Source organism: Lepidochelys olivacea, assembly GCF_965140295.1.
Source record: "Lepidochelys olivacea isolate rLepOli2 genome assembly, chromosome: 13".
In the NCBI taxonomy this organism is placed as follows: Eukaryota; Metazoa; Chordata; order Testudines; family Cheloniidae; genus Lepidochelys; species Lepidochelys olivacea.
Window position 1 is genome coordinate 1,563,982 of NC_140423.1, and position 12,186 is coordinate 1,576,167.

The following is a 12,186-nucleotide window of genomic DNA, read 5'->3' on the forward strand; positions in this document are numbered from 1 at the left end:
AGAAGCTGCGGAATGATCCTGGGGCCGGGGTCTTCTGTTTAACTGCGCAATTGCATTTCCCAGCATAATGAGGCAGTTACTTGCATGCCCGAGTGTGAGCAGCACCTTTCCCTGCGTAACTACGATTGATTCCCAGGCAGGCTGGGTGTGACACTCCTCCAGCTCAGGCCACGGGGAGAGATTCGCTTTTGAAAACATTTATTGATTGATTGTTGTTTTAAATGCCCGTGCTTATTAAACATTTCAAGACTGGGAAAGAAATGCAGGGAGATGAGCCGTCCCTGCAAGTGACCGTGATAAATTGTGCGCAACGTCCAAAGGGCAAGCAGAGGAAAAACTAACGGCCCCAGAAAGCAAAGCAGGGCTCTGCGAACGACGTGCGGAAAACATTGCACTGAAAGCTCCCTGAGCCGGTTGTGGCCCGCTCAGACGCAGTCAGATCATAAATAAGGTTCTCAGTCTCAGAGATTCCGATTGCATTACAGCCCAGGAACCAGGAACCACCTTCGGAAGCTGACTGCTTCAATCCCCATTCACGTCTTTTCAGCCAGGATGAAACTCAGCCCCGCGCAGAGGCCAGCTCCAGACCTATGCGCCCGGGGGACTAAGGGGGACTTCAGCCTTGCACTAGGCCGCTTTCAAAGGAGTCTGTACGGGGGGGAGGTTCCAAACTTTCAGCCCTGGGTGGCATTTCAAGGTGCTATTCCAGCTGCTTGGGAGGCAACAGCAAGTGCCCATGTCTCTGAGTTCGTTAGCGAACTGCTGGCTTGGTGCATTCGGGCTGTCACCGAAGGGCAGTTACGCCCTTACAGCGACTGCATTTCCCTAGGAGGGCAGCGTTGGCCATGCCAGGAGAGACTGCTGGGCTACCAAGGCGATTGGTGTCCAGCTGCAGCATGGCCAATATCCAGTGCATCAGAGAGAGGGTACAAAAGAAACCCTCCAGCATCTAGCCCAGAGTCCAGTGCTGCACCAGGGGAGAATACTCCTTCCTGACCCCTTTGGCGGTCACTTCACACCCTGAAGCATGACATTTCATTACTTTTATCTCAGCCTGCATCACTGCAGATATTATTAGTGATCATAAAATTATCCAGCCCTTTTATAATCCAGCCCCAAAATGGGACTCTAAGACCCACTAGAGCAGCAAATTCCACAGACTGACTGCAAGATTTGCAAAGGAGGTTTCCTTTTATTAGTGCTAAATTTGCCAGCCATTAATTTCTTTAAGTGACTCCTTGTTCTTGTAATACAAAGTTAAAAGGAGGAACTGATCCTTTCCCATAACACCCTTCAGAATCTCCCAAGCTTCAGCAAGGACCAGCTAGCTCACCTCCCTTCAAGGCTGAATAATCCTTGGGTCTGCAATACTTGGTGTTGTATGTAAATTCTAGCCAGACCTCTAGCCTTCCCCATCTCAGCAGTATCTGTCTCAAGGGGAGACAGCCGGGGCTGGACACAATGCTGTACTTGGAGAAATGGCATTGTCCGGTGGAACAGGGCAGCAGACTGGGACTCATGCCTCCTTGCGTGACCTTGGTCTCCAGTCACTGGGCCTCAATTTCTCTATCTGTAAAATGAGAATAATGATCTTTTGCTCAGCTTTGCAATATGCTCTCAAATCTGCGGATGAAAAGTGCGATATAAATGCAAACAGCTATTTAAATTCCTTCCTGACCTTGCTGCCATCAGGAGCATGAGAGTTGCTGACCCTTTCCCCCTAGTCTGTGCAGCTACAGCTGTGAGTTTTGGTCACAAAATTATCCAGCCCATTCTAAAAATTCATCAACAGTATTTGACTCCCTGGCAGCTTCCTGCCCAGCTAACTCTCATGTTGCATTTTGAAAATGCAGGGTGAAAAAACTTAGCGACAGCTTGCCATTGCTGTTCTGGTTCCTTGCTGCCCCACAGGGCCTTCCACGCCAGCAGAGGGCAGGGTGAGATTGCATGCCAATTCTCTGCTGGGTTTTCAGCTGGAGTGACCATTGGCAGCTCTCTAAGATTCCCATTAGCAGACGCTGCTAAGGGGATGTGGCAGAGCAGCTACATGTTGCTACCCTGCAATCTGCAGCCGCCTGCAGGTCTCAGGAGAGCCCCATCCGTGGCTGCTGTCGAGCTGCGTAAGGCCAGCTCCCCAAACTGTGTGTCCAGCCCGACCCCCTCACTCCCATCTTAGGGCATCAGTTCAGTACTCTCTGGCTCCACGGCTGCAGCTGCAGAGCACATGCAGCCCTATAATGAGTCCATTCATTAGGCCACTGACAGGTCTCTCCCGCTCTCTGAGCCTGCGGCTGGGTTTGGTTCTGCCCTGTTGGTTCTTCAGCAAGGGGTTCATGACTCCCAGGCTGCAGCCTCCAGGCCAGTCGCTAAACCCCGCCGACTCCTCAGCTCACCAGTGTAGTGGTAAGGAGAAAAATGGCCTTTCCCATCCAGTGTGATTAGAGGGAACAGAGCCAGGGGCCTCAGGGCGGGTTATAAATCTGATTTATTGACCTCACCCAACAGCAGCAGCAGCTTGGACTAGTGCGTAAGTCTTAAATTTCATTGGGTGATAAATACTAAGAGCAAATCAATTTGGTAGAAAAGCTAATTAGCCTGCGTGGTTCTGCATCGATCTTCAAACACAGCTCGGTGGAGAGTGCTGGGGATTTCATCATCTCGGGACTGAGCAGCTGTGGGCTGAAGGATCCCATCGTGCGCAGCGGCCATGCCCTGCTGCCTTGGGAAGGCTGGAGGTGAGGGGGGTGCATTAGAGGAGATGGCGTTATGTCCCGGCCAGTGGCTGAATAGGATTGTTTCTCCTAGGACTGGCCGAATGGCATGTACCACAAGTGTGGGCTGCTTCATCTCCATGCTTGGCAGCCGGGCGCTGAAGGTCACTCTCTCCACTGTCTCATGACGGGCTGTAGCAGAGACCCAGATCCCGTGCCCCCCGTATTTCTTCTTCTCCCTCTAGCTACGGTGGCCCTCCAGGGCGCTGTGCAGCCAGGGGGCAGACGGAGCTTGTGTGGGCCGAGGACTCTGGACCTGGGGAAGGCTTTTCAAGGGCTGCAGCAAACGATTTGCTCTGCCCAGAGCAAGAGCGGAGCAGCGGTGACTCTGAAGCCTAGGGCCCCACCGAGCCCTGAGCTGTTGGCGCCCTTCTTGGGGGCAGAGGCAGATTAGGGATTTGTGGGGCCCTGGGCCAGAGCAAGTGGGGGGCCCTCCACACCCCTTCCGCCTAGAGTCCCCTGCTTCCCATGCTCCTGCCAGGGAAATGGGGTTGAGGTGCAGAGGCTTCTCCTGCCCATCCAGTGCTCCTGCCAGGGAGCAGGGTCGAGGCGCAGGAGTCCTGTGCCCCAGCAGGCAGGCGGACAGAGCGGGGCAAACCCCTGCTCCCCGACCCCACTTCCTGACCGGAACGCCAGGCAGGCAGAGCGGGTTGGGACGTGGGGTGCTCATTTTTCCAGGGTCCCCCGTTGGTCCAATGGTTAATCCACCACTGCTTGGGGGCATTGCAGAGAAAGGTGTGACCGGAGAGTGGGAGGGCTAGGGACGGGCTGCCGCGCTAGGGGCTGGTGCGAAAGCAGGCACGTAGTGGGGGTTAGGGAAGCTCGTTCCTGGACCCCTTCTGCACTCAGCCCTGTGCTCTCTCTCCCGCTCCCCACCAGGTGGTGAAGGTGGTCGGCAGTAACATCTCCCACAAGCTGCGGCTCTCCAGGGTGAAGCCCACTGACGAGGGGACGTACGAGTGCCGGGTGATCGACTTCAGCGACAGCAAAGCCCGGCACCACAAGGTCAAGGCCTACCTGCGGGTGGAGCCGGAGGAGAGCTCTGAGGCGCACCGCCACAGCTCCTCCGCCGGGCATGTGCAAGACACCCAGCTGCTGGGCAGCCAGCTCTCTGACCACGCCAGACTGAGCGGCACCCCCTCCCACCCCCAGCACCACCCCCACAAAATGGGCAAAGAGCTGAGGAAGCGGGCGGCAGACACCTCCTGCCTGCTGTAGACTGAGCCGGCGTGGCATGGAACGAGCTGCTGGATTCCCCCCCCCCCACATCCCTCCCCCCCCCAGACTGGGCAGAGGAGGAGTGCACGAGGACCAGCAGCAGCTGGGCCACCGGAGCGGTGCCGGGTCGATGGAAATCTAATGCTCCGAATCAGAGACTGACGTGTGCACACACGCTGTGACTCTCGCATGTACCCCGCTCTCCCCACCCTGCCATGTAGCTGTGGATTTTTTAATTTCTTTAAGTACCCTCGAGCCGATGCAGGGCCATTTCCAGGTGTCGAATGCAGAAATGAGACCGCTCTATTCCCAAGAAGGGGGTGGCCAGAGCGGGGAAGACAAGTCTGGCTTCCCTGTGCCATCAGCTTATAAGGGGGGCTCTCCCTGCTGTCTATGCCCGGGGAGGGGCTGGGGTTCATTTCCATGGACTCTACAGCCACAGGTCACACTGTTTCCCCCTGGTGTGCCGTGTGCAGACAGGGCTTCCAGCTATGTGCCAGGTTTAGTGTATGCAAATTGTGCTCACACCCGTCTCACATTGCTAGCTTTTTATCACTTTAGTGAACCCATCTGGCTCTCTCTGTGTGTGGGAATCTTGCAATCACTCCCTTTTGCTTTGCCCCACGAGTCCCGTCCTCCCTCCCTCGAGAGATCCAGTGTAGTTACACTGTTTGGATCCAGTTGTGCGGATACAGGTTATGTCACTCATTCCTATAGACTGTAAATAAAGTTACCTCTTCCAGGCTGCCACAACCTGCCCCCCGGCCGAGAAGGCCAGTCTCTGTGGGAGGAAGAGAGGGGCACTCTGAATGGAAAGCCCAGCTGGTTTTAAGAAGCCATCACATCAGCTGGCGGGAAGGGGCAGAAAACGCTAACCTGCCTTGATTTCATTTGGATAAAAGACGGGCCCTAAGTCGGCTGGTTTGTGGCTAAGTGGGGGGAAGCGCAGGGCTCTGCCACCTGGAGTTAGCCCAAGCCTGGGGAGGAAGAGCTCTAGGGAGGTTTTGCACCCACTGCCCCCCCTTTCCCCGTTGCATTTCATGGAGAAGTGGGGAGGAGCTCGGGCCTGGCTCTGGCTCGTGAGGACAGTTGATTGTGCCCAGCCCACTGTAGGGCTCAGGCTGCCCCTCCCTCTCTGTCGAACCCGTCCCTCTGTCCAGGGAGGCGGGTGGGTGCAGCCACAGCCCAGTTCTGAGAATTCCTGCCCTTGGTTGTTCAATTCGACAGGCCGAGCCCAGCCCCCATTCCCGTGGCAGGCATTCCTATTTCTATGTGCTCCGATCACCCGCGGGGAAGGCGAGCTGCCGCCCGCCCGCGAGAGCAGCCCTGGCGGGGGCGGGAGCCCCGCGGCCCCCTGACCTGTAGTCACACAGGAGGAGGGGAAAGGGGAACTCAGCTGCTCCCTCGCTCTAACCTCCCCATGCACCACATGATCCAAGCTGTGACCCGCTGAAGCGAATAAAGCTCTTTAAATGAACACGGCCTCCGCCTCTCTGTTCATAGCAGCGTTTTGCAGGGGGCCTTTTCGTGCACGCTGGGCGCTATAATTGAGCAGGCTGCCATTGGACACAGCACCCTTCTGCCCGCCCTGGGACAGTGCCCCCCAGAGGTGCCCTGCCACTGTGACGCACCCGGGTCCCAGCTGCCGGCCCTGCTAAGCTGCAAAGCTGCACTTTAAGCCCAGCCCCAGCCGGGCGATCAGCGGCAGCTGCCAGTCCTTAGGCTCAGAGCCTCACCAGGAGGCCCTGATCTGGTGCAGGGCGCTTGGGGAGAGAAGAGCTGCTCTCTCCGGGCTGGCTTGGGGCGTTTGGCTGTAAGCTGTGGGCAGGGACTGCAGCTGGAAGCAGGGTGAGTCTGGGGGTTGTTCTGACGTCACCAGAGCCCTCGGGAGGGGTTTCCGCTCAGCCTAGGCCTGCCGGGAAATGCCTCCTGAGCTGTGCAGACCCCAGCCCTGCCCCCGTACTGCCTGGCGCCCCGCCTGCCGGGGGCGCCATGCGGAGCTTGGACTGAGCGGGCGGCGCCGGGAGGTCCCCCACCACACGCGCGCTGTGAAAGCGGCTGGGGCCACGGACCCTCAGCTAGCGCCTCATGTCCGAACTCCTGCCCTGCCCCCATTTCAGGGCTTGGCCCTATTGGTAACAACAAACTCCTCCAGATCCCGCTCTGCCAAAACGTGCTCCCCCCCCCCACTTCAGCGCCTAGCCAGGGTGACCTGCCCCACCAGCCTGACGCGGGGTCATTGCCCGGGTTCTTTGAGCCCCTGAGCCCAGCGCGACCCAGCCGTGGAGCTCTGCGTCCTCGCACCGGGGCTCTGGCCTGCCGCCACCATATGCCTGCAGGCAGCACTTGCCTTAGAGCAGAAGGGAGGGAGGGGAGGCCAGGACCCCAGGGTTCTCTGCTGCACTTCCAGCTGTGCCCCGTGGGCTCTTCACTCCCCAGTGCAGAGAGGCCCTGGCTTAAGGCTCTGCGAAGGGCACTGCTGTTGCTAGCCGGGGAGTAGTGCTGAGCGGTGCTGCGTAACGGGAACCACCGCAGAGGGCAGAATTTGGAGCCGTTGTGGAGAGACCCAGCCGTTACCCTTAAAACCTGACCGGCTGCTGGGACCAGCTGCCGCACAGAGCCCTGCGCCGCTGCTCACAGCACAAAGTAAGAGGCTCGGATTAATTTTCTTGCCACTTAATTTTCTGCTGCGTCTAGAGAGGTTTCCGTTGGGTCCCTGCTGATGGGACCCCTCAGCCTCGCCATGCTGCGTCCTGCAGCCAGACCCTGGGCTTTGGGAGCTCCCTCCAGGCGCACAACAAATGTCCTTACCTCAAAGTGGAGCAACTCTTCAAGGCCTTGTGGCCAGGGAGGGTGGGGAGGTCAGTTGAGGGGTTGGCCCTGGACTGCGCCAGGTGGCTACAGAAATCTAGCTGCATTAAACTTAACTGCCTGGAGGGGCCGTCTCTGCCTTCGGCACCAGGGCAGGCTCCTGTAGGAGCTGTCTGGATCCGTGGATTTCCCGGCATCCTCCAGACTCGGAGCTTTTTGTAATGACCGAAGAGCAGCTCTGAGCCCTGCTGGGGCTGAAGCAGCCGCCTGAGAAGAAGCCATTGCAGCAGCAGGTGTTGGCGAATGTCAAAGGCTGCAGGCAACCTCACAACCACCTGAAAGGCAAACTGCAGGGCTCCCCGTGTCCTGATGGCCCTGCTAACAGGGTCACATAACTGCACCTCTCCAGCGCGCTAGGGCTATGGCTTAGCAAAGTATATAATACATTAAAAAATCCCCCAGGGCCAGTGTCAGTCAGTTAAAGCCAGACAGAGAGGAAGAGCACCTGGCCCGCAGTCAAGGACAGTAATAAAAGCTATGCCTTCCCTCCTCCTCCTCCCTCCCTCCCACCACCCAATCAAGTTTGGCATGGTCCACAATAACACAGGAAGAAACTGTGCAGAACCCTACAAATACACAGGATACTTTGTCAGGAAAGAAATATTAACTAGCTCCCAGGACTGGTAGTTTTTGCAGGAAATCCAGCTCTCCCACTAGCAATTAGAGTCGCTAGTCTGTCTCTCCCTGAGCAGCCCCTGGTGTGTTTGTGTTGCTCTGATACCTCTGGTCAGAGGCAGGCGTCTATCCCGTGGGGGGGAGGGGGGGAGCACATCCCCCCACCAATAGTGAAACTCATCGACCAAGGCTGGAAAAGAAAGCCAATCAGAGCAGCCTCAAGAGCGACCCAGGGCTGCGAATCCCCGCAGAACAAATGAGAATAAATAAAAGGTGGTGTCTGGAGTAATAGCCTGAGAACCTGGAGGTGAGTTAGTAAAACCAACAACTGGTTGTGTTAGGAGAGATTCATTTCCCTGGGTTTAATTGAACCTGCAGGAGCAGGAAAGAGCATGCCAGCTCCCAGACCCGCTGCCCCCCAGGTCGCTGAGGCAGGAGAGCACAGTACAACCCCTAGAACATAGGACCAAACTCCTGTTGGCCAATGGCTGGGCAGCTCTACCAGCAACTGGTAACCCTGGCATGCCTGCCACATGCATCGCAGAGGTCCCAGAGCAGAGAGATGCCCCAGGCCGGCTGCCAGCCAACCTTAAATCAAGGCTGTGTCTGAAACTGGGCTGGCGGGAAACTCCCTGCACCTGCTGCTGGGCTTTGGCGAAGGAGCGGAGCAGGAAGGATTTTCCTCCTTGCCTGGTTTCGAGTCTCCGCGGGACAAGCGGGTGCAGGAGCTGCCTGCCGTATCGCTCGCTTGGGGCACCGTCCGTAGGCCTGTGCACTGACCGGCGCTGGGGGGCTCCTGGGACTAGCACACCCAGCCCCTGCAGCTCCCGACCTGAGGGAACTGCCAGGGCTTCGCACAGGCCAACCTGGAACCGACTGCAATGCTGGGGGGGTGGGGGGAGGAGCTCTCCTGCAGCTCGCCAACGGGGGGGCTCCTCTGTGCGTTTGCCACACCCCTGAGACACCCAGCTGGACAGGGAGCTCCCGACCAGTCTGCAGGTCTCCGCGTCATATCCGTGGGTGTCCACACCCGCCTGTTGGTGGATCCAAATGGTGTGTCCGCGCAGGGCTTCACGGACACGAGGTGCCCCTGGAGGTGGGAGAGGTCTCTGTCTGTGGACGGACTTCAAGTGAAATCAGCCCATCTGGAGCTGGTGCTGTTTCCAGACATGGGACTCTCTGTGATGCTGTTTTAGGGCTCTGGAGCCCCCCGATACCCCCAGGGCTTTAGTTCCTCCCTCCCGCTCTCCCTTGCTACTTCTTCTCCTGGCCGGCCAATGGGCCAGCAAGCTCAGGAGCTGCACGTGAAATGGGCATGCTCAGGGAAGGGGCTGTAAAGCATGGCATCCTCCCAGTGCCCCCTCTGCGCCTCGGGAGTCAGAGCAGAGTTCCCCCCCCCCGAGAGCTGGCATTGCTGAGCCCCACCAGCTGGCATGTACAAAGGTCACAACAGCCCCGGGCTCTAGGAGGCGTTAAATCCATTTTACAGCTGAGGAGGCTGCAGCAGAAGGGTTCAGTAACTTGCCTGTGATCAGGAATGAAATCCAGTCTCCTGAGTCCCCATCCTGTGATCCAGCCCCACTAGCCTTTCCCCTTCTGCCTGCTCATTGCTATTCTGCCTTGTGCATTAGCATCAAAACTACCAGCCGAGTTCTAGCTGCAGAGTTATCCGCCCTGGTGCCGGCTGCTGCCAGTGTATGAAGCAGAAAGAGCTCATGTCAGGTACTAGCAAAAGGGCTGAGCTTAAGTGCCAGCAGTTAGATAAAAAACACCCCCCCACCCCCCTTCGTTTGGCTGGTAAACTGAACAAACTTAATATGCAAGTCACTGGTGGGGAATAAATAGGCACCATGAAAATGTCATTTCCACAGAGTCACATTTCTGACCATTATCCCACTGCAAACAAAAGCAATTTACTCTGCCGGTAATAAAGCAGGGGTGATAGCGAACCTGAGAAGAGCTGCAGGGCTCTGCTCCAGAGAACGGCCAGCCTCCCTGCCCGGCAGCCACTTTCAAAGAAACACAGGAGGCTGGGCAGAGACTGCGAGTGGGAGGGAGAGCTCGGTGGCTTGAGCACTGGCCTGCTACACCCAGGGGTGTGAGTTCAATCCTTGAGGGGGCCATTTAGGGATCTGGGGCAAAAATTGGGGATTGGTCCTGCTTTGAGCAGGGGGTGGGACTAGATGACCTCCTGAGGTCCCGGATTCTATGCAGCCACTCAGAATTTCCAATAGATCCATAAAGCCCAGAGAAACCCCCTTGCGTCACATACACCAGCGACCTGGATGGAGAAGCTGGCTAGGAAAATGCAATCCCCTGTCAGGAAAACATAGAGCCTCCGAGGCATTGGCGAATATGTGTAAAAGCAGCCCTGCTGCCCTCAGCTAAGGGCGCTGCTCCGTTCGCCCAACCCGTCAAACTGGCTGGAGCCAACCACCAAATCTGCACCTGCCCTTTTGCACATGCAGTGAACGTGGGTGCACAGCACTGGCATTTGTGCGTGACACTTTGGAAGTTGGGCACCGAACTGCTTGGTCCTTTATGCAACTGCCTCTTTGCCTGTGGAATCGTGTGTGTGTGTGTGTGTGTGTAAAGGTGCGTATCTATGCGTATTCAGGTGATGAATCAAGGCAGGGTGTAAATTAACAGCCCCGTTCAGGTTTGGCAGTCGGTGTTTGCTGTCTGCTTTTCAAAGACCATTTCCCCATTGACTCCAATGCAGTTCTACACTGTTCCCGTTTTCTGCCCCAATGGCCCTAGTAGTAATTTTAAACCACAGCACCGTTTGCAGCCCTGTAGGTTGTGCTGAGCTGTCCCCCATCTCTGCCACTAGCTGCATCTACCCACAGTGGGCGGATATTAGGGATTATTAAAACCCCTTTTTGGTTTCTATTGAAAGTGTCAGAGCAGCATAAGGCCCGTGATCCAGAGAACCCCCTCTGAGCCTGGCACTGCTCATGCTGCTGGTCTTCCCCTGTGGGGGGCCTGAGGAATTATTGTTAATGGCAATATAAAGTTAAACCTTTCGAAAGTGGCCACCTGAGGACCAGCAAGAATCACTTGCCTGGTACAGCTGGTCTTTAACTAAAGGTCAAAGAAAATTGTACTGGAAGCCTTGGGGAGACCTTAAAGTGGCCACGTAAGCTCAGGGCCTTGCCTAGCGGAGGTGGGACAGAGCTGGTTCTAATGCCCTGAGTTATTTATAACCTTTGTAAATTTAACTGCTTGCCAGTTTAGGGCTTTAATGCAGCGAAAGGTGCATGGGACTTTGACAGGGCAACCAGTGGGGAGAGGCCACTAATACAGACAGCCTGCATGCATCTCCGGACAAGTGCTGTAGCTCGGGCGAGGGGCCAGGGAATGATGCTCAGTGGCTCAGTTCCATAGACAGTGAAGGAGACAGCACTTGTATTCTGCTAGCGGGAGGCTGTCAGGGCCCTAGAGCCAGGGGTCCCGCCCTCTGATATTGTTGCTTACGCTGATATAGCAAAAGTTTGTACCCCCCCCACTTTACTAATGAGCCTCTACCCTGGCCCCAACCCGCCTGCTCCACCACACCACAGAGCCTGGGGTTTGCAGCAGCCCCTCCTCTCGGGGGTGTGTGTGTGTTAGTTGTAGTCAGTATTGCCAACCTAAGGCAATACTCTCATTTGATGATCATGGTTGCAGCTGTGTTTAAAGCTTCTTGACCTCCTGTGGCCTCGCGCTGGCTGGGCCATTGCTGCCAGATGTAGAGATGACTGCAGCCCATTTGCTGCTCAGACGTGTCTGCTGAATTCTTCACAAGGCGAGCGGCTGGGGAGCTGTTCAGGGACAGGAGCAGAGCAGTGAGGTGGGTTCATGAGCTGGCAAAACCAAATTCCTGCTCTTCCCCAACCAAGCCAGGCCTGGCCATGAACACCCACGCCCAGCAAAGAGGCTGCTGCGGTGTGTCTCTGTTAGACTGACGCAACAGCCGGGTTTGGCTGCGTGTGATGGGCCATTGGGCTGCTGCTTTGGACACAGTTATTTGTGGCAGCCCAATGGCCTTTAGCCACCCTGCCCATGAGCAGCACCTATGGGACATGGCTCTGACTTTGCTCCATGCGTGTAAGATAGGTCACTGCTGAATTTGGTTCCTGGGGAAGAAATCCTAGTCGAGGAGCGATGCTCTCCTGACAGCTAGGGATGCAGAGGATAGGCGCCGCTCCAAACCAACGGCAGCGTTTCCATGTCAAACGCGAGTCACAAAGTCTCTGTGCCTTTGCGCAGCTCAGTGGGTTTCCAGTGGTAAATGTGAGTTTAACCTACAAACTAGAAGGCTGTTTCATTAGGTCACCGGGAAGCCCACACTAAAATTACAGCCTCAGGCTTCCGGTCCTGCTTGGTGCAGTGGGTCTGGGTTTTAGCTGTTCCTCTGCCAGCAGCATTAGCCCCTAGGGAAGGCAGACGGTAATTACGAGAACTTTTCCAGTTCCTTTTGTCCCACTTCAACCGCAGTGCATCAACGCAGCACCTTCCTCCCTCCCCCAAGCTCGCCACCCGGCAAGGGAAGATTTACTGCTGGTTCAGGCTTCCCCTGCAGCAGCCGGTCAGCCCAGACCTTGGACCCTGGTGTCTGGCTCATGCTGTTTCTGACGATTAGCAAGTGCAAGGCCCAAGGCGCTTTAACCCCAGAAGAATTCTTTGCTTGCAGCACCATCTACAGGAGCCCTGGCCAGACTCTGCATTG

General features: G+C 56.5%; 1 protein-coding gene across 1 annotated transcript in view; it reads left to right on the forward strand.

Annotated features, from left to right (window-relative positions):
- The window catches only part of VSTM2L (V-set and transmembrane domain containing 2 like), a 44,776-nt gene extending 39,310 nt beyond the window's left edge, over positions 1-5,466 (forward strand). Inside the window, exon 4 of the mRNA XM_084645784.1 lies at positions 3,651-5,466. Coding sequence (XP_084501910.1) covers positions 3,651-3,989 — 339 coding nt within the window. The 3' untranslated portion in view covers positions 3,990-5,466. The remainder of the gene's footprint in view (positions 1-3,650) is intronic.
- The last annotated feature ends 6,720 nt before the right edge of the window (positions 5,467-12,186 follow it).